The sequence below is a fragment of the Sphaerodactylus townsendi genome, linkage group LG11 (genome assembly GCF_021028975.2).
Source record: "Sphaerodactylus townsendi isolate TG3544 linkage group LG11, MPM_Stown_v2.3, whole genome shotgun sequence".
NCBI classification, from domain to species: Eukaryota; Metazoa; Chordata; class Lepidosauria; order Squamata; family Sphaerodactylidae; genus Sphaerodactylus; species Sphaerodactylus townsendi.
Window position 1 is genome coordinate 40409319 of NC_059435.1, and position 21671 is coordinate 40430989.

The 21671-nt window shown below is 40.1% G+C and overlaps 1 protein-coding gene across 2 annotated transcripts in view; it reads left to right on the forward strand.

Moving 5' to 3' along the window:
- The first annotated feature begins 441 nt into the window (after positions 1 to 441).
- Positions 442 to 21671, forward strand: part of SKAP2 (src kinase associated phosphoprotein 2) — a 140741-nt gene continuing 119511 nt past the window's right edge. The window contains exons 1-4 of one of the 2 annotated variants that reach the window (XM_048510891.1): positions 442 to 628; positions 5530 to 5635; positions 9462 to 9487; positions 20506 to 20604. In XM_048510891.1, the coding sequence (XP_048366848.1) occupies positions 580 to 628; positions 5530 to 5635; positions 9462 to 9487; positions 20506 to 20604 (280 nt within the window). In that variant the 5' untranslated portion in view covers positions 442 to 579. The remainder of the gene's footprint in view (positions 629 to 5529; positions 5636 to 9461; positions 9488 to 20505; positions 20605 to 21671) is intronic. The other variant, XM_048510890.1, reaches the window with a different exon arrangement.

Sequence of the window (21671 nt, forward strand, 5' to 3'; positions counted from 1 at the left end):
AAGGCGGCGGCGGCGCGGCAGCAGGGAATCTCTCCCCCACCCCCTTTCATTCTCGGCTCAGAGAAAGCGGCAGCTGAGATAGGTCGTCTCGTAAACCCAGTGGGTATATCTTAAGAGAAAGAGGTTCCGATTGGTGGTAACCAAGGATGTGAAAGACGTAACAGCAACAACTACTGAGGTTGTCAAGCCCATCCAAGCTGCCGCTTGATTCGTCGAGTCAAGCCCTTCTAACCAATCATGTAGTCTTCCCCGAAAGAATAGCACCATGTTTGATACTGGAATCTGAACTTGCGAACAGTTCACGACTAAGAAATGTTATGCCCTCGTTAAATATGGCGTCCGCAAAGAAGGTCACGTGCCAGGGAAGAACGCTACTGCCCAGGGTAGGCAGGGAAACCCACTGACGCGCATGCGTAGTTCTATTTAAAGGGTCGGGCAATCTGAAGAGTGTGAAGGTTTATAGCTCCGCCTCCTGGTGTACAGTTCCTCGCGGACTTCCCGGAGCCGGGCAAAAGGGGCGGGGTTTGCTGGTTTTTCCCTTGGCCCTGGAGCTGCCCCCGCGCGACCGCCTGGCTCGAGATGCACAGCTCCCCCGTCATCCCTGAGGAGCTCGCCAGCCTCCTGGCAGGTAGGAGTTCCCAAGCGAGCTTGAAACTGTGGCGGCTAACGGGGGCTTCTTGAAGGAGGTGTGGGGAAACCTTGGGGATCTTGCAGAAAATAGGGGTGGGTCTTTGATCACTCGGGAGGGGCGGAGAAGAAGGCGCTCTGGGGTCTCCGGAAACTCGGGAGGGGAAGATAAACTTGGTAACTGAGTTTTTTTAAAGGTGTCAGTAGTTAAGGATGCAGAGCTTTGCCGTCAGAGGCTGAAAGCTGATGGGGAAGTTTGCATTAGCGCAAGAAGAAAACTTTCTTCTCTTACTTTTGGGGGAAGTTTGTAACGGTACATTATTTGTGTATTCTGAGATACTGGCTTGAAAAAGGAAGGTTCACATTGTCTTGAATATATAAGTTACGTTTAGGTCTGCTTCTGCGGTGGGACATTTTTGCCAGAGCCACAGTGTGTGGTCCAATAGGACATTTACTTACATTTTCATATGTCTGAAAACGGGAAAGGCACGTTGACGTTGCGTTTCCTGTATCATACAATGCATCCTTTATACTTCTCATTTTTTGGTGAAATATTATTTGCATGAATATCTTTTCAAACTGTGTTCCTTCGTAAGCCATTGACAACTTCCTCTGTTATCTGTCTTTGCAGAAGTTCTTAAATGAAGTACTGATAACGAGTCCTACCCCCTCCCCCGCTCTCTTTCACAAATAAAATTGGGTTGGTGGGTGAGATTAACAGCTCTGTGGAATGGCCTGCTTAAGGTGGTCAGCAACATCTCATTTTCCAATAATTTGCCGAATATACAAAACATAAATGTTCTGGAGGGCATTTTTATAAAGGCAATAGGTAGAACTGTGGTATAACAGAACAAGTCAGGAGGACTGTTTTATAAGGGACTAGGATTGTCATCTATTACTGTGTTTAATGTATTCATTGTTTTACATATTTTTTTAAAATTTATTCTTCCCCTTTTTCCTTTCTTGGCAAAGCTGCCCCAGTGTAATCTACTTCCTGCAATACTGGCTTAGACAGCATTTTGTTTGCACTGTTTTCTAATTTTTTAAACCTTATCCTGTTGCATTGTTGATTGGTTGTCTGCTGTCTGATTGCATTGTGTAGTCATGTTTTGTAAACAGCTGTAAATCTCAGGGAGAAAGGCAGGTTGTAAAAAAATAATGGTTGTTGCTTTTCTGTCTACTTTCTGTGGAAATGTAATTTAAAAAATCTTATTGATTTAAATGGAGCCGCCCTTTATATGGTGTTGGACCTGCAGCCTGTTGGGGACTAATATAGCTGATTCTAAGACCTACAGAGCTTTTTTTGTCATTCCAAACAATAAATGGGTAGAGAATCTATTCATTTTTATTTATGTCAGGGAAGGAGAGTATAAGCCAGTTTTGCTTGGCATGAAATGAACTTCAGTGGCAAAACACCAAATGAAACAGTTCTGTCCAATTGAATAAAAGTTATAGATGTAAAAAAGCTTATGTAGTCTGAGTGCTATGCACTCTAAGAAGTTGAAGGAGTCACCTTGTTTACATACATACTAACAATTAAATAGTCCTGTTGCTGCTTAAAGGCTAATTTACTTTTATGGCATGAGCTGCCATGACCAAGGGTTACTTCACCAGATGCTTGAAGTTGGCAGTGAAATAGTTGGATCCATGTACCTGCATACACCTGGGAGTGCGGAAATCCCTATTACAAAGGAAGGATGAAAATAAAGGGTAGTACATCTTTTGCTCTCAACTGTTTAAAGATAAACTCTGAAAGCCTATTGATAAACAGTGATTAATGAAATCCTGACTGTTGGCTGTTCTTCAGCCTGTGCAAATCCGCCTGAGTAAAATGAATTTCTGTCACGGTCAGTGTTGGAATATTTGCCAGTTTTCATAATTGTAGAACAGCCATCAAGGATACTTTTCCATTTCTTTGGGATCTCTGTTTCCTGCATGTTGAGGTAACTTAGTGCAACTTGGGTGAGGAAGGAAGAGTTATGACACTCCTTGACCAGCCTCAAGGTGAGGGATGGGCTCCACCTCATCTGTTGCCTTTAATTGGTCTTGTTTGCATGGTCAATTATCCTCATGTACACCCCCCCCTCCCAAACTACTTGCTGTAGTCTTGAATATTTTCTTTGGTCATTTGGAAGATAGTGAAGAGGTATTACAGGGAACTGACTACAAAAAGTATTGAATACCCTTTCAAAATGGTAGAGAAGTGGCTGGGCTGGATTTCTCCAGACTTGACAATAACAACAGTATTTGTTTGGTAGCACCATTGTGCAGGATCTGCTCCTGAAATGGCATTAATCATAGGCAGATATGGTAAAAGTGAAGACTAGTAAGAATGGGACAAAAGAAACATTAGCAGAAAATATGAGGTGACAGTGGTTCAGTGGAGACTTTGCAGGAGGAGATTTAAAAAGGACTATAAAATAGATGTCAAGAAGGCTATCATTCTAGTCGAGGACCACAGTGCAACAACAGGTATAAAAGTGGGAACTATCAAGATGGCACCTTACTGGTTCCAGGATGATCAGTTCAGCAATAGAATGGGTCTCTGTTCATTTCTCTCATCCTGATACACCGTTTCTATGGAAACCTGCTGGGAATAATTGGCTTTATAAGGGATTTGGGTGGCCCTATGCTTCTTTAACTATTTTCCTCTCACTGGCCATTGAAACGAGCCACTGAGGTTTCTAGCAAAGATAATCTTCAAGACATCAAGGGAGTAATTAAGATAATTAAAATACTTTTTGATTTGCTATTCCCAGCTCATCAAGTTATAATCGCCGTCAGTACAGTTTTTTGAAAAGACTTTAATTGGTCTTATTTATTATGAACTAGCTGTTGTTGATGGTCAAATAAATTTTGTCCTTACCCTGTGTTAGTAGATAACTCAGTAGAAAACTTACCTTCCTAAAAATCATTATTAAATTGTTTAAATTCACAACCTTGTGAAATGGAATAGTTAAAACTTGATAAGCAGTTTCAGTCCCACTGATCTCTGTGCAAGAGGGTTATGCTTAATTCACCTGTCAGTTAAAGCTTGCCAAAATTGGTTGGATCATGTCCATGGACAGCAATAACAATCTAAACTAGTGGTAAATGACTATTAATATAATTGAACTCTGTTAGATCATGATCAATAGATACGTTCTAAAAATACTTTTGTGCTCTTAGGCTGTCACTGATATCCAACTCTAGTTTAAAGATGGACAAGATTATTTCTAAGAATAAATTCAGAAAGGGAAGGCTAATGAGATAAGTCCATTGATATGGATCAGTACTGTATTCTAATCCTGTCATAGCTATTGGGGTGAAAAGAGTGCCATCTTTGGCCAGGCAGCTGTCTTCACTTGACCACGTTTTCATTTCAGTGAGTCTACCTGGGACCCAATATTTTTCTACATGTAATACTCTCACATAAAAATCTAACAATGCTAGTGCTTCATTTCCAGAATGAACTAAAATATATGGTGATCCCCAAAGAATTCTGGGTAACTGATGATATATACTGATAATCATTATATGGCTATCATTTAAGTAGATTACCTTCGCAATATCCATCTATTAGAACAGTACTGAAACAAGACCAGATACATTGGAGTTTTTAAAAGAAGCACTGACATTCTTGAAATATTCTGCAATATTTGAAACATAATTCAATTGTCTTTGCCATAAATGTGAAAATAAGTGTCACATCAGTAATACAACTGGCATGGGCTATTTTTATATACTTGCTGCTCAATTAGTTTTGTTTTTTAATTAAAAATTTGGTAATATTTTGACTTCTGCTCCAGTTATCTGTCAGAAAAATATGCAAGGTACAACAGAGAACAAAATCTAGGTTTATCTGATTGTGGTGGGTTTTCTGGGCTGTGTGGCAGTGGTCTGGCGGATCTTGTTCTTAATGTTTCCCCTGCATCTATGGCTGGCATCTTCAGAGGTGTATCACAGGGGGAAGTCTGTTACATACTGTGTCTAGGTTTATCGTTTGTGTGCTTCTTTTAAAATTAAATACATTTCCAACCAGTGTGAGAGACAATATTTTATAATGGTTAGAGGGTCAGATTGGCCCCTCAGGACTTTGGGCTTTTCCTCCCTGATTGCAACTTGGTCTGGGCTGTGTCAGTCCTGCCCCACTCCATGGAAATGCTGAGGCCTGTTGATTGAAGCTGCATTGGGGCTGTACCGGCCCCACCCTTCTCAGTGGAACACTGAGGCCTGCTTCTGCTGCCCAGGTAATCCAGCCAACACAGCGGTTGCCCTGTTTTTGCTGCTTTCATCATCTGCTTTGGGGCAGCCAGGTTACAATTAGATACGGAGATTGTTGTTCATAATTTGGGCTCATCTTTACAATTTTAATTATTATAGTAGCATGTCAACAGTGTAGTATTGTTGATTGGTCACCTTAGTATAGAGATTTGACTTGCATGCTTTTAGACTTTTGGCTATTTGTGACTGATAGTATGATGTCATAAATCTGTGGTCACCTGAAAACGTGCCTTTGTTAATGAGAGTGCCAAATGATGTTTGATCTTATAGCAATGGTATGCGCATAAAGCAGTTTATTGTCTTTTAGGTTTTATTTCTCAACTAATAGGGTAGACATATATTTCCCTTAGTTTGACAGTTTACTAAAACTTGTTGGATTTTTATTCATTTAATGATGACAAATGTCAAATATCATTTGCTGTGCTAAGCATAAGCCCAGCAGTGAACAAATCTATCCAATTTAGTGTTTGAAATATCTTTCAATTATGTGTGGAACTGATAAAGTAACCCCATTAGATGGTTTAGATATTACTGCCATATATATGTTCACACACTTACATAATGGAGTCATCTCTTCTGAAAATTACCATTTCTTCTCTTAACTTGTATCTCTTTGTATCCTTTTCATTCGTGATTTAGATGTTGATGCATTTATATCAGATATCCTAAAAGGAGAAAATTTATCCAAAAGAGCAAAGGAAAAGAGGGATGCTCTCTTTAAGAAGATAAAAGACATCAAGTCCAAGTAAGCCATTTGAAATCTCTGTTTTTAATCTGTATGCAATATGTTTACTTAAAGTGAGTTGTTTTTGCAACATGTCTGTGTCATAGGTCAGTAATTCCTATTCTTGTTTCATAAACAAATAACAGAAACGAAGGCTGCCCCAAACATCTCCTTATGGCAAGGAGTCATTTTATACGACATCCAGTCCTCAGCAAGTTACACTCTTTTAAGTCCATTGATGACCATGGAATTAGAAGGATGCAACTGTTTTAGATCTCTTGACCTTGAACTAAAGTGAAAAGTAGGGTATAAATATTTTAATAATAAAGTAAATATCTCTAAACTACTAAACCATTGTGGAACTTGCCATGTGTATTTATTTCTTGCTTCCAATGGCATAGTTCTCATACCTTTCCACAAGTTTGCATTTACTTGTCGGGACATCAGCACTTTTTGATAGTGTATTTGCTGATATTGTGGTGGTTGTAGTGAATTCACAAGTGCTCCATTATTTTTGTTAATTGGTGATGACTTGTACAATTCCTTTCCCTTGTCCTTCCATCCATGCTTGCTCCATTTTACAGACCTATAAACTATTATTTACTGTGATACCCTTTTAGTTCTTTAGAAACTACATGTTTTTTTCTTCAGTTCAGGTGTTTTCTCCTTCTTCCCCTTTCTTACGTAGGCTTTATTTTCAATATGAAACAGATTTTCAGGGAGGGTAGCTCAAATGCAGTTGAAGCATTTATAGATATGCTTTAGAGACAGGCCTGCTGTTGCTGTATAATATTGCTCCGGTTTAAGTCGTAATTAAGTGTGCTTCCATAAAAGATCCACATGCTTGAAAGAAAAGAACTTCCATTCCTGCCCTCATATTCTATTTTGATGTGATATATGGATTTCTGTCCCCATGGATCCTTTTGCAAGTTCCGTCTTTGCTTATGAAATAGTTGGCCTAGGTGGCAACTCTGCCTTAAAATATAAGAATTTACTAGCTTTAATGAGAGCAACTTCTGAATGCTCCATCCTAGAAACAAAACGTGGACTAGGAGGAGCACCAGAAATGAAGCTGTCAGCTGTGCAGTACAGAGAAAAATGCTAAGAAATAAAAGTTTGTTTTTTTAAAAGAAAAGCTTAGATCAGACTTGTTTTGTGCATTTCCCCCCTGGGTCTTTTAGAAGGAATGCCACCTTGAACTATGAGGACAGGCAGGATACCAGGGTTTTAATGCATAAATAAAAGCATGAGCTACTCTGCAGCTGCCTTTTTGTGTGTGTTGTGGATTAAAAAAATTTTTTTGGCAATCAGGTCACAGCTGACTTATGGTGACCCCGTAACAGAGGTCTCCATCCAAATACTTGCCAGGGTTGTGGCTGATAATTTACAACTGGTCCAAGGTCACCAAGGAAGTTTCCATGGCAGAGTGGGGATTCGAACTTGGGTTTCCCAGATTTAATCTGACACCATAACCCCTACACCATGCTGCCTGTTGGAGACTCTATTATAAGGTTAAATCATAAGACACCGAAAAAGGCAGAGGTTGGCAAACTACCATGTTTCCCCAAAAATAAGACAGTGTCTTATATTAATTTTTGCTCCCAAAGATGCACTATGTCTTATTTTCAGGGGATGTCTTATTTTTCGGTGTTCTGTTCGTCGGGCATGCTTCCAAACAAAAACTTTGCTACGTCTTACTTTCGGGGGATGCCTTATATTTCGCACTTCAGCAAAACCTCTACTACGTCCTATTTTCAGAGGATGTCTTATATTCGGGGAAACGGGGTAGTAGATGCAACCTTTCTAGGATTTCCAAGCATGAGCTGTGAGACATCTTTTTTTTTCCGTTTTACAGGGAGGTGGGGGAGGAGTGGGGATGAAAACATAAAGCACCTCCTGAACTAGAAGGCAGATGGAAAGAAACTGAAACTTTTAATGCTGAGCTGGTTAGTGAGGGTCCACTTTGTTGCATTTCCAGCTTAGCATCCCCCCCCCCCCCCCGCCCTCAGGACCTCCCATGTTCAAGCAGTCTGAGTTGCATAGCCTACCCTGGTCCTATGCCAGTGCTTGTCAGCTGCATGGATCTATAGGGATTAACGTAGACTAAATCATGCAGGACATCTGGGATGCACAGTCTGGAACTGCGGAACTGCACAGATCCCTGAAATTAGGAATGGCAAAATTCTCCGTTGATCCAAGCTAGATGGATTGTTTATCTTCCAAGTGCAGTCATGGCATTCTGGCCAAACCCTGAAAAATTGTTGCCTGCAAAATGTAGAAGAATAGAGAAAAATTCCAGGGGTGGGTGGGGGGTGTTATGTAAACAAAACTGTAATTGGCATTGGATGGAAATGTTGCTTTGTGCAAAAAAGGTTTATCTACAACTTACTAGTTTCTGTGGCCCAGTTCACATGAGCAGAACTTTCTCAGAGAATTGTTTCATGTAGGCCTAGGTCTAGGCTAGGTGGTGGCGTGCTATTGCCTGATGTGGTGTGTTGTGGGAAGCAAATCAGAACTGATTAACGGATAGGAGACCACCAAGGAAGACTCAGCAGATGAAGACAATGGGCAACCACCTCTGCTTCTCATTTCCCTTGAACATCCTTGCTAGGGCCACCTTAAGTCAGTTGATGCCACTTGCATACATATGTAGAGCTGCATGAAGAAATGACAGTATGGACCAGACAGGACTCATAGTGATAATTGTATGGGTTGATTTGAGCTATTGTAGTTGTCTAATTAGTATTCTGCCGTTCCTGTAAAGAACTTGAGGAAGTATATATGTAGCTTGTTTTCTCTGCATTTTATCCTCACAACAGTCTTGTGAGGTAAGTTGGCCTGGCCCAAGGTTACCTGGTAATTTTGTGACTGAATGGAGATTTTATGGACTAGATGGACTCTGGTCTGATCCAGCAGGCGAGTTCTTATGTTCTTATCCCATGACTTAATTTTAAATGTTTTAATTCATGAAATCTTACGTTAGTTGTCTAATGGCTTAGGTTCAAAACATCATTTTTATTGTTGCAATATTTTTTTAAAATATAGTTTTGTAAAGAATTGTATCGGTATTTATTCAGTGTGCAAAAGAGGTGGTATGAATCATTACAAAGTAAACATTCTGCCTCATGTCTAAGTGTGTAGACAAGATTTGGACATTTATTACTGTGTGAAATGCAATGAACTCTGATACCACAAACTAACAAAAGCTGCAAAACTTTTTTACTGCTCGGTAGGTGTGCAGCTTGGTTTGGGGTTGAAATATGCCTCCAAATGCAATATGTGTGCTTTTTTTCAGAGGCTGGCTAGAGGGTTAAACTGCGAAAAGTGTTATCAGTGATTCACTTTCATTTCAATTTCAATTTATACTCTGCCCTATCCCCGAAGGACTCAGGGTGGCTAACAACATAATTAAACAAGATACATTATAACAATATTATGAATAAAATACATAAAAACTAAAAATAGAATCAATTTACAGATGGCGACTTAAACAATACAAACCTTACAATATGCTAATAACAGTAACTACTTTAGAGTAGTTTTAAACATTAAAACTGTATGTGTAGAATATTTAACTTTTCATATTTTATTTTGATTTGTTAATATTCTGTTTTCAATTCCTGGTGAAAGGGGAGGAGTATACATGTTTTGAATAAATAGGATATTGAATAAATAGGATATTCAGAGAGTAATTTGTTTGATTTCACTCCACTTTGTTTCATATACCAACATATTCAACTCTTTAAGAATGTGTCACCATTTGTCCACCTCAAGTCTCAACAAGAAAGGAGGGCTATAACATAAACTAAATAAACTTTCTTCTTTTTCCACCCCTTTCTTTCCTCAGCTACCCTCAGGAGTTTCCAGAAGGAGGTATGTATCTGGGCTTTCGTTTTTATGTGACATAAATATTATTTGATTTCATAAGGTTTATTCAATCATGTGTATTTTCTAAAACCACAAACTCCAAGCTTGAGGTTGCAGGCTAATTGTCATGGCTGAGAGTGCTAGCTCCCCCTGCTGGAACAAAAAGTGGAAAGCATTTGTTGAGGGGATAATTTCTTGTGTTTCAAAACAAAAGAGTGAAACCAACAATTAAAACAAACAAACAAAAAAAACCTTTGCTGATTGTAGCCGCATTATTTACTTTAAAAATGCATTTATGTTAACTTTCTGACTGGAGTGCCAAACTATACAGCGTAGTTTAAAATTGCTGGAATGTACGCAAAACAGACATTATTATATAGAAGAGAGGTTTGGCAAATGGATCAAGGCATATTATTATAGTACACATAATTGGCAAAGTATTGCTAAATCAAATACTAAATCTTTTCCTGAAGCAGAATAATTTTTTTTGAGGCCAGAATTGACCACTCCCCACAAGTTTAATATATGGGGAAAATATCTAAATGCTGTACTGTGACTTGCCTATTACCTTCCAGTGAGTGTATTGCAACAGATTTCTATAATCTCATTAAGAGCTGGCAGATACAGTGCTCTGTTCTGACTCTGAACCTGAAATGGCCCTTATTTTCACTATGCTAATTCACGAGGTCATGACCTGCAGCTTGTGAATGCTGGCATAAGGGTCACTGCAAGAGGTCAAAAAAAGCGCATGTGGATCTACAGGAGGTTTCTTTCCCCCTAAAAAAGGTAGAAATCTTGGGTACCATTTAGCAGTTGTCTTGGAAGCCTTTCCTTTAATCTCCTTGACTAGGCCACATTTTAAGGAACACAACTTTCAGTATTAAAGATCTTAATTCCCTCTTCCTTCTCTGAAATTGAGCTGCATACATTGTTTTGTAGTATGTGTATCCTTTCAAAGTTACTACCAGTATTTTGGATGGGTGTCTTTAGTATGGCAGTGACACTTGTAATTGGAAGCCAAGGATTAAATTAGATTTTTTAAAGAATTCAATTAAGATTACATGCCAATTAGATTTTTTTTAAAAACCCTTAAATTTATGTTTGACAAAATATTTAATTCAAATACATTTGATTAATTCAATATAGAGATTTAAAATCTAATGACCTGTACTGGAAAACAAACATTAATGAATAATTACTTACATTACTGTTTAAATTGACTCCATTCTGGGAAATGTGAATGAGGGTTTTGCACCTACGGGGAAGACTTGCAGTGTTTCTAAACAGCGGGGGTTTCTGTCATGTGAGCCTTTTAAACTGGCTGCAAAAGATACAGAACCCCAGTGTCTTTTACCTGTAGGCCAAAAAGCAAATCAGGGAAAGGCATCGGCCTCTTTGTATAGCCACATGGTTAGATCAGTTGCTATTCTACCAAATCTCTGTCTTTAAGACTTGACACATTGAGACTGCCAAATCAAAGGCTTGTGTAGAAATAAAGCTGTGGAGTTAGACAACTGAAGGCTGCGGAGTTAGACAACTGAAGGGTTTTGCTTAGCTGTTGACTGTAATGAATGTATTTTTCTTCCATGATTCATAACAAGACAAACATTTGACTTTCAAGCTTCTTGGGTCATCCTTATTATCAGGAATACAATGTATTTGTTGTCAAAAATTAAGGTGACCCTAGTTTTCCCTAACTGGATTTATAGGGTTTCCTCAGCTCTTGCTTTTCAACATGTAATCGCAAGATTAACAGACTAATTCAAATGCAATCCTGTATATAGATAATCTCAGCTAAATCCGTTCAATCAGTGGGCTTTGACTGGGGTAATTCTGCACAGGATTGCACTGTCAGTCTTTTTAGGAAGTAGTCCTAATCAGGTCTATTCAGAAGTAAACTCCATTTTATTTAATGGATTTTACTCCTGGGAAAGTATTATTAGGATTGCAATGTTAATGCAGTGGGTAGACGGTTTCATTTGGACCAGGATAACTCCCTTCCCCTAGCTGTGACACTCACTGGTCATCCCTTGAACAAACTACTTCGAAGAACTGTACACCATGGTCTGGTTCTAGCTAATTTCATGTGAAAGCTAATAAATCATGTCAATATATCTGGAGTTTCCCAACTTGTATGCCCTTCCCCCAAAGTAGGTTGCAATGTCTGTGAAATTGCACCTCAGGATTTTGCAGTTTTATTGATTTGTGCAGACTCTTTTTTTAAAAAAAATGGGTCACCACACTGAGTAAATTTAAATTTACCGTATATACTCGTGTATAAGTCGACCCGCATATAAGTCAAGGCACCTAATTTTACCACAAAAAACTGGGATAACTTACTGACTCTTGTATAAGTCGAGGGTGGGAAATGCAGCAGCTACTGGTAAATGTCAAAAATAAAGATACCAATAAAATTACATTAATTGAGTATTTTGAATATTTATTTCAAAGAAAAACAGTAAATTAGCTCTGTAAGTGGAAAAGGGAGTCAACAAAAACATTATGGTCTCAACAATAACTTTAAAAGTACAAAAATCTTAGCTCAACCAGCAACCAAGCTAAAACACAAGAGTTAAAATCCTTCAAAACTGGATTTCTGGTCAAGGGAAGAATGTTTATGTTAGCATTACCAACATTTCAGAGTATCTTTAGGAGACATTCCTGATGATACCACCCAGGTTTGGTGAAGTTTGGTTCAGGGGGTCCAAAGTTATGGACCCTCAAAATGTAGCCCCATCTACTATTAGCTCCCATTGGAAACAATGGGGTATGGGGCACCCCTTTTAGGTGTCCATAACTTTGGACCCCCTAAGCCAATGATACCAAACCTGGCTGGTATCAGCAAGAGATTATCCTGATGATACCACCCAGGTTTGGTGAAGTTTGGTTCAGGGGGTCCAAAGTTATGGACCCTCAAAATGTAGCCCCATCTATTATTAGCTCCCACTGGAAACAATGGGGGGACCCTCTTTGGGGGTCCATAACTTTGGACCCCCTAAACCAAACATCTCTAAACCTGGCTGGTATCAACAAGAGATTATCCTGATGATACCACCCAGGTTTGGTGAAGTTTGGTTCAAGGGGTCCAAAGTTATGAACCCTCAATATGTAGCCCCATCTACTATTAGCTTCCATTGGAAACAATGGGGGATGGGGGCACCCTCTTTGGGGGTCCATAACTTTGGACCCCTTGAACCAAACTTTACCAAATTTGGCTGGTATCATTAGGAGTGTCACCTGATAATGCCCTGAAATTTTGGTGTCGCTAGCCTACAAACGGTGCCTCCTGGCGGCTGACAAAGTAAAAACCCTAAAATATCTTTTAAAATACAGCTGACATGTATAAGTTGAGGGGAGCTTTTTCAGAACAAAAAATGTGCTGAAAAACTTGACTTATACACGAGTATATAGGGCACTGTAACAAAAAAGGTGGGAACTGCAGCTTTTGTCAGTATCCTCCATGTAGTTTGGTGTAGTTAGGTTTGTCCTTTGTCCTAGGTGCTGGCTACTGTTCTTGTACCCCAACAGCCTTTTCTTTTTAAACCCCTCTCAACTACTCAGGGTTCTAACTGTCCATTTTCACATGTCAGAATGTTTCTCGTTTTCTCCTGTATGGGACATCATACATTCATAGCACAGTATATGTTTTTTTTTTTTAGTCTGGCAACATTTCTATGCTGCCTCTTTGGGGAACCTGCTTGAATACCCAAAATTCAGAGGAGGAAGGGTAGTATAGAGCACTGAGGGGGAAACCGGCAATTAACATTACAAGAGATGTCAGTGCAGAATCCTCCTTTTCTTAGAGTTTATTTCATCCTTGAGCGGCATCTGATGCAGTATGTCTATTTGAATTTCCCTTGCCTCATCCATCTAATAATAGAGTTCTTTTAGGAATACAAAACATCTCACTCAAGTTGTTCCAAAGATGTCTGTCTATCTCTTTTACTTGTAAGATTATTCTAATTCATTTTGAATGTTAATAGCTTGGGAAGTAAGTCGTCTGTGACAATCACGGTGTTTTCCCAGCACAGCCATTCCTTAACTTGAGGTAACAAAAAACATCCTCTCAGCCATATTATCCATATACCAAAGGCGTGTGAGAGATTTTCAGGAGTGGCGGGGGGGGGGGGGGGCAGTCAAACCAATGTGCTGTGATTTTTTAGCTCACTGTGGCAGACTTGTAGTATACCACGTTCTGCAAAAGGTTACTTGTTTCAGGTGAATAACTCGTTATATCCACAATCCATGTTGCATTTGACCATACAATCCAGTTTTCCCTGTTGGGTGGTTTTTCCCTCTGCCCCCCAGACCTTCACATCTCTATGCCTGGGTTCTAGCTCAGTGAAGTGAAACCAAAGCTTGAGAGTAACAAAGTGCTATCTAATATTTTAGTACTGGTTTCTTGAACCACATGTGAACACAAGTAAATTAGTCCGTTCTCTGCTATCCTTTCCCTTCTTTTGTTGATACCATACATTCATTCAGTTTTTTGCTGTGAAGTCAAATGTTGCTCATCTAGAACATTGTTTTCCCATATTTCCCTCTGTCTTTCATGCAAGCATTGATTTCTTGATACTCATTCACCTCTACTGCAATTGTAGCTCGGTGTCTTCAATTGTGACTTCAATAGTACTATTGGTATGGTCTCTGATATGCTTTTCTACACTGGTTGTTGCCTCTCCCTGATTGCCTGAACAGCAGTGGTGTACCACTAATGGGAACATGGGGTATCCCATGTCCCCGGGTGCACACCGTTTTGTCATGTGGGGGGGGGGGGCGTCAGGTCCCCGTGCCCAGCATCTCATGCAGCATGACATCCTGGCCGGTGCCTGGTGGCTCCCCCCATGTTGAGGCGCCACTTGCCAGCCGAGCTGATCACCACGGCTGCAGGCCGGCTCCCCCACCCCCCAGGGAGGCCAGGAGCCGACTTGTAGGGAGGCTAGGGGGGCCTCCCTGCTGGCTCCCGTAAGTGGGACTCAGATAGCCGGTCATGCCCCCAGGCGCCATTTAGGCCCGGTATGCCACAGCTGAACAGGCAGACAAGATGACTTCTTCCTTACTAGCTCTTCCCATGCTGAGGCCTTCACCTCCTCCTCTCCTCAGAAAACTATGCTACAGGCAGCAACATTTGCTCCTGCCACTTAGTGAAGAAAGGAGCCTTACTCAACATTTCCAAAAAACCCATTACAGCAATTCCTTTGTTTAGGAATTTGCACCTTCCCAACCTCACTTCCATGACACTGTCTCTAGAATGAAAACAATTCTGAAGGAGAAAGGAAGTGGGGGGAGATTCAGTTAGAAAAAGTGTATTGTTTGGTTTAATTATTGATGCATCTATTCATATGATGGAGAATTGATCTTGTGGGTGACCATTTTCTCCAGTTTTCTGATTCCCCAAATATTTAATAAAACATCGGAGGGAAGAATTGAGGGGGGAACCCACTCATGATATTGGTCCCCCCCCCCCCCGGTGTCTCTCTCTGTGTATGAACCCATTACAGTAAAATAGTGTCCTTGTCCTTTTCTCCCCAGTCTCTTATTTTCTTCTTCATCATTTGGCCTTAGAGATTGTGGCAAGAATGGAGTGCAGGGCAAGTTTACTCAGCATAGCTGGTGGATATAAGAAGAAGAAGAGTTTGGATTTATATCCCCCCTTTCTCTTCTGTAGGAGACTCAAAGGGGCTTACAATCTCCTTGCCCTTCACCCCTCACAACAAACACCCTGTGAGGTGGGTGGGGCTACCATGATGATCTTCAGCCAGCCTGCTTTCTTCCTTCATAGCACATTCTCCTTTTCAGTTACAGTTGACCACCCCCAGGTGGGACCTGTAGTATAATTACAATTACAACTTTCCTCCAGGCTGCAGGGATCAGTTTCCCTGGAAGAAATAAAAGGTTTGGAGGCTGAGCCTATGGTATACCATAGATTCTAAGAGAAATCCCTCCCCAGATTGCCCCCTCCACAGGCACTGCTGCCAACCCTTCAGGAATTTCCCAGGCTGGAGTAGACATCCCTCTTCAGAATGCTGAATCTTGGCTTTGCCCCTCCCTATACTCTGTCTTAAACTTCTTGGACAGTTTCTGACCCACTTTTTTTTAGAGCTGATGGCCATTCTGCACCTTTTGTTTTCTAATAATTCAGTATCACAGCACTGAAATTCTTCCAGGTTGTTGGAGTTTTTTTTGCTAACATAATATATCAGGTACTAGTATGATTTTAGTTATTTTTTAAAACTAGTGCATTTGAAAAAAATGCTAATAAATAATTTAACATTAACATACTAGGAAACAGGAGAAAAAAGGGAGCGAAGGAAAAATAATGATAATAAAATAATTGTATGTGCGTGCTACAGAGAAAAATACAAATGAGCTGTGCAGTATGTTTGTGTTGCTGTAGCACAGTTGTAAAGTTGGTTCATTTCTGGCATCAGAAGTTAAGGAATAGTTTTGGCAATTGAAAAAGACAGGTTTCTTTAGTCCACCGTCTCTGATAATTGTACCAGTGCTAATAGATTGTCAACACGCAAAAAGAATGCTTGTGTTTTTAGCTGGAAGCAACAGTACTTAATAAGGTGCTCAGTACTTAATGTGGTATTCAGTTATTTTCAGTGGTGATTAGAGGGCCAAGGTGAGTGAAAAGCTAGACTGTCCATTTTATGTGTAATGTTCAGGATTTGTGGCTTGGGCAAGCTTTGCATGTAGGAGGTTGCAGGTTCAGTCCCCTGCACCAGCAGTTAAAGGATATCAGTTACTGGGTGCTGGGACCCTAGAGAGTGGTCATCAGCAGTGGCATAGCACCCAGGGGGCAGGGGCCGGGCGTCTTGCATGGGTGCGCACCGGGGCGGGAGCATTCCGGGGCAGGGCAGGGGCACAGGGCACACAAGTGCCCCGGGCGCAGTTCCCCCTCACTACGGCTCTGGTCAACAGTTGGAGTGAACTATGATGCTTCAGTGAGCTAAGTGGTCTGGCTCATCCTAGGGCAGTGGTGGCGAACCTATGGCACGGGTGCCAGAGGTGGCACTCAGAGCCCTCTCTGTGGGCACGTGCAAACAGAGTTGCCCTCCCCCCACACACACATCTAGGCTGGCCTCAGCCGCTGGGCTTGATTATTAGCATGAAACCTAAGACCTGGTTTTGGGGAAGCAGTGTAGGTAACTCTGTTAAGTGCTGTTAAACCTCACTGATTTTCATGCGAAGAACTTAAACGCGATCCTATACCTGGGAGTAAGCTCGGTTGCTGGCAATGGGGCTTGCTTCTGAGTAAACGCACGCCTTGGAGCCAACCGCTTTTTCTAAACTAAAACCTCGGCATTCAGGTTTAATTGCCGTGTTGGCACTTTGCGATAAAGAAGTGGGTTTTGGCTTGCAATTTGGGCACTCAGTCTCGAAAAGGTTTGCCACCACTGTCCTAGGGCATCTTTTGGCTTCATACAGCAGTAGATGTTAATTATTATGTAGTATTTGAGGTGTCAAAAACAAGTCACTTGTGCCACATAGAATGTGGTGCATCAGAAGATGGCAACAGTAAGGCTACTGTGTTCTTTGCAAGTGAATTTTGAGGAATTTTCTTGTCTGGGCTGCACTTTCCTTGACATTGTACTAGTACATTGTACATATGTCTAGGGATTTAGGGGCCTCCCAGTAACAACTATTCATTTCAAAGGGTATTGACTGAAATATGTTGGTATGCGCTTTATAACAGAGGCTATGGCAGAAGTCAAATATTGATGATGACAAAACTCATAATTATAAACCAATTGTTGAAGAGAGCATGAAAAGAGTGGGGCAGGAAAGGAACAAGAATAGTGTGTGTGTGTGTTAGCAGATACGTGAAGTCACTATAAATACTAATTCCTTGATAGCAGCTGATATAAAGATGATCTGAACTTATTATTGGGAACTAATAGTTATCCTCCATTAAAAACAGTAGGAGTTAAAGATCTAGTTTCCCAGATTAGTGTCGCAGTATTATCTGCTAGGTCTAATAAACAAACACGTACAAATAAAAAAATGCATTTAATAAAGAAGGCTCAAATACTATGTCATATTGCAAATAATTTAAATATTCTACGACAAAAATATGTGATTAAATTAAAGAAGAAAAAATTAGTTGTCATTTCCCCATCATCATGAAACTATGCTTAATTAATGAAACTTTTTTGGAAGTTCTAGGATAAATCAAAGGTTGTTCTGGGGAAGCCATTTTAATGAGCATTAGTCTCTTAATTATCCTCATAGCAACATCATAGGGATACATCCAAGGCTTTTTCTTTGTGTAATAACTTTTTATAAAGAAGTATTTTTAAACTGATAATTAATTTTATGACTGCAGAAATGAGATGCAAAATTTATGCTGTTGTCATTGGCACGGGCTCAACGCACCACTGACATTATGCATGATTATAATGGAATAGCTGCCCGCTAATGAGTCTATAGACATTTCGTTTGAACATGCCTTGCTTTTAGATGTCTGATTAGGCTGTAATGCTTTCAATTATGCCAGCAAATAGTGCTGGATACATTTACCTGATGCCTCTTATTCCTTTGTAGTTCAACTGTCTATTACATAGATACCAATTGAACTTTTTTCTTTGAGGATTACTTTTAGCTGTACTTGCCACCCATTCCTGGGTATGCTAGTAGTTGCACAGCACCTGCTGAAGAGACCGAATTTATGCCTTAGGATGCTAAACAGTAACTTATACAATGAAATGGAAGAGTAGCGTGCCTAACGTTGTAGAATGTTGTAACACTGAGCATAGTTCCCATCTGACAAGCTCAATCAGTAGAAAGTACATGCTGGCAGTGAAGACCTTGGGCAAAAAACCTGAAACAGTTTTGAAAAAGCAGTTAGTCAATTTGGCCATGTTAAAACAAACATTGCATTTTGTTCTGTTGGTGCTTGGGTTTTTTGTGCAATATATAAAATAAGTTTTTAAACAGGTAGTAAATTTGGAACTACTGAAAGAAACAATGCATTACATCTTATCACTGTTTGGGTTTCTGTTGACTGTTGTGGCAGTCTTTACGTATTCTGTCCTGCAACAACATGTGCATATTTATCGTATAGGTCATGACCCAGCTTGGATGTAATCATTTTTGGGAAAAAAGTCTTTGTAAAATTCTGCCACAAGATGAACTCCCTTAGGATGAATGTTGAGTTTTCTTACATGGCATCTTCACCCTGCTTCTCCTAGATAAGGGTGAGTCTGGGAGTGCCTCTTGAATTTGGGATGAAACTGGTTGCGACCATAGAAGAGGGGTCAAGGTGCCAAGCACCTCCCTTTCTGTAGTTCAGAAGCTAACTGCACTGCCTCCCTGAGTTTTCTATGCCTGTGCTGGTGTTCTGGAAAGGGGCAGGGCTAGATTCTTCTATCAGACACAGGCATCCCTTTCTCTTTGGAGTTTTGTGGAAAGTTTGTTGAAGGGGAATCTGTGTGTGTTGGTCATGGATACATGCAGGAAGGAAGGGAAATAATTATAAATAGTGAAGTAGTAAGGGGATTTAGGTTCCTCAGTGTTGTCTTCATGGAGGTTTTGTCGTTATTGTACATGCAAAAAGGTGTTTCTTTGTCACAGTTTTGTCACATGAGACTTGTACCACGCTTCTTTTACCAGATTCTCCAGTGTTGTTCTAATTGTTTCAGTGAATGAAATATCACTGTGTGTAGTCAATTCACACAAAAACTTCTTGGTTGCTGCACAACTTTCTGTATATTCAGGAGACTGTTTGTACCCTTAAGATGGAACTTTGTACCATCTGTGGATATATTATAGTTCTCTATGGTTTAACATGTTTGTAATAATCCATACTTTTATTACAGAAGGGTAGGGAATTATAAAGTGGTAAAGAAGACTTTCATACATTTGCTCCTAAGTAGTCATTCCTATGATTCTGCATAATAAAGAGAATCTAGTGGGCCACTTCTGGGTTGCAGGGGGTTTTTTTAAGTCCAGAGAGCTATAAAAGTTTCAGACTTTATTTTAAACCATGGGCTAGTACTGATTTGAATTGAAAATTTATGGAAAGAATAGCAGATAGCAGGATGCAAACTTCCTGGAAACTATGGAAATGTTTTATCTTATTTGCATCTCACCCTTCCTTCAAAGAGCTTGAAGAGTGCAATGGTTTGAACAGGGATGTTAGCTATTATTAAATAATTGTGAAACTTCTTCAGATATTCTTTTTTCATTCTAATAATGAGTAATATAGCATAGTATAGTTGGTATGAATCACCCTTGTACAGCAAGGTGTATCCCATTTGAGGATTTTACAAGCTTTTGAAAAGTTCCTTAGCCATTATTGTATGTTCACGTGGATAAATGCTGGGCTTCAGTATCTGACTCAGTGCCGTGCTGCCGAAAAATTGATTGAGGAGTGGAATGGCAGGTGTAGGATGAATTCTGGATGGGCAATGAAATAGTCTGTAACGAGTGTGCCCTACCCTGTACTCTTTGTCCTGCTTCAGTTTAAAATTAGTGCTCCACGTGGGGCAATCTGTGTGTACACTGTGCGAGCATCCTGCTTCAAATGATGTATCAGTGTTGTGTGGATGTTACAGGGGAATGCATTGTAGCTAATAAAGTGTGGCGGTTCTTCCATTTGTGTAAAGTTCATAGGAGAAGTCATGCTTGATGTAGGGAAACTAGAGAAAACTAGAAAGCAGGGCAGAAAGCTTCTGATACTTATCCTACCCTCCTTCTTTCAAACAGTTCCTCTGTCATAGCGTCTTCTATCTTTTTCATATTGTTTCCTTTGGGTGGGTTTGCTTTCACTCCCATTTGAATGAAGAAGATTGGGCTCATCTCCCTTCACTAATGAGAAGCACTCACTGTTGTGTGGTTTATTAAGACTCACCGCCAACAAAGGCATAACTTGGGACCTCTACTTCAAATGTTCAAGAAAGAGTCTACTTGTGGAAGTCTTGTATTTGAAATGCACCTAATAACGATGCTTTTACTTTAAGCTTCGTCAAATGGAAAGGAAACTATTTTAATCCATGGTAAATATTTGATTTGTGCAGGAGAGATAGAAGATGGGGAAGAACACGAAGGTCCATTGTCTGTGCCTCCTGATAATCTATCTGACCGGTATGATAAAGACGATGAAGGCCAGTCTGATGGTAAGTGGTTCTCTTTACCTCAGGTTGAATCATTTTGTTGATTCGGTGGTTTGATTGGTCTACACTGTTTCTGAACTGAGTGGTAAATTTGGGGGCAAGAGATAAAGAGCAAGGCCTCATGAGACATACAGGCCTTCTTTTCTTGCCTTTCTAAGACCCTTTAAGGAACAGAAGAGTGCTCTCTAGTGGTAAATAAAGCACAGTGAATATTTTTTAAATGCACATTATGTTCATTTTGTGCTACAATCAAAACAGTTTCCTCACCTTCTAATCCCCACCCCCCGCCCTGCTGTTCGTCTCTGCCCCAATGGACTGGACACCAAAAGACACTCAGAATTTTTCTTTGAAACAAAATTTTGGTTAATTCATCAGTACCAGGTTCTTGCTTTAATTTTATTTCACTGCTTAATGATCTGCTCCTTTTGTTGCGTAGATAAAGAAACCGAGTGAGCTACAGCTGATGGATTTTTTGGAGGGGGGGGGGCATCCTCCAAGCAGAATGAGTGTATAAATTATTCATGTGTGTCCTCCTCATACTGTCTTTTTAGTTTGATTTTCAATGCAGGCCATTTGGGGAGCAACAGTGTTGGATCAGGATCTCCCCCCTCCATTCTGAGTTCATTAAAATATCAGCAATACAATATTTTTTTTGCAGGATTACTCCAGTCTCAGCCCATTGATTTAAGTGGTCTCAGACTGGAGTAACTATGCATCGGATTGCACTGTCATATCATTTGTAAACTGTTCTTGAAGATCAGAATGATTGCATGTTCCATGGAGATGGATGTATCATAGCTTGCCAAAGACTTTCTAAAAAGTTTATTTATGATAGTGTGTATGTGTGTGTAATCTGAACAACTGATTAATTCACAAATGTTAGATTTAAACGTAAATGTTTTTGTCAACCTTGATGATCAAACTGTGCAGTTCTTTCTCTGCCTTGAGGTACCCTTGTGGGGTGAAAATATGCTTCCTTCCACATGCTTTTCTGCATTTTATGTTATCCAGATTATTCCCTTTGGAAACATATATTGCTTTTATGAGGTATAAAATTATGTCTACTGCAG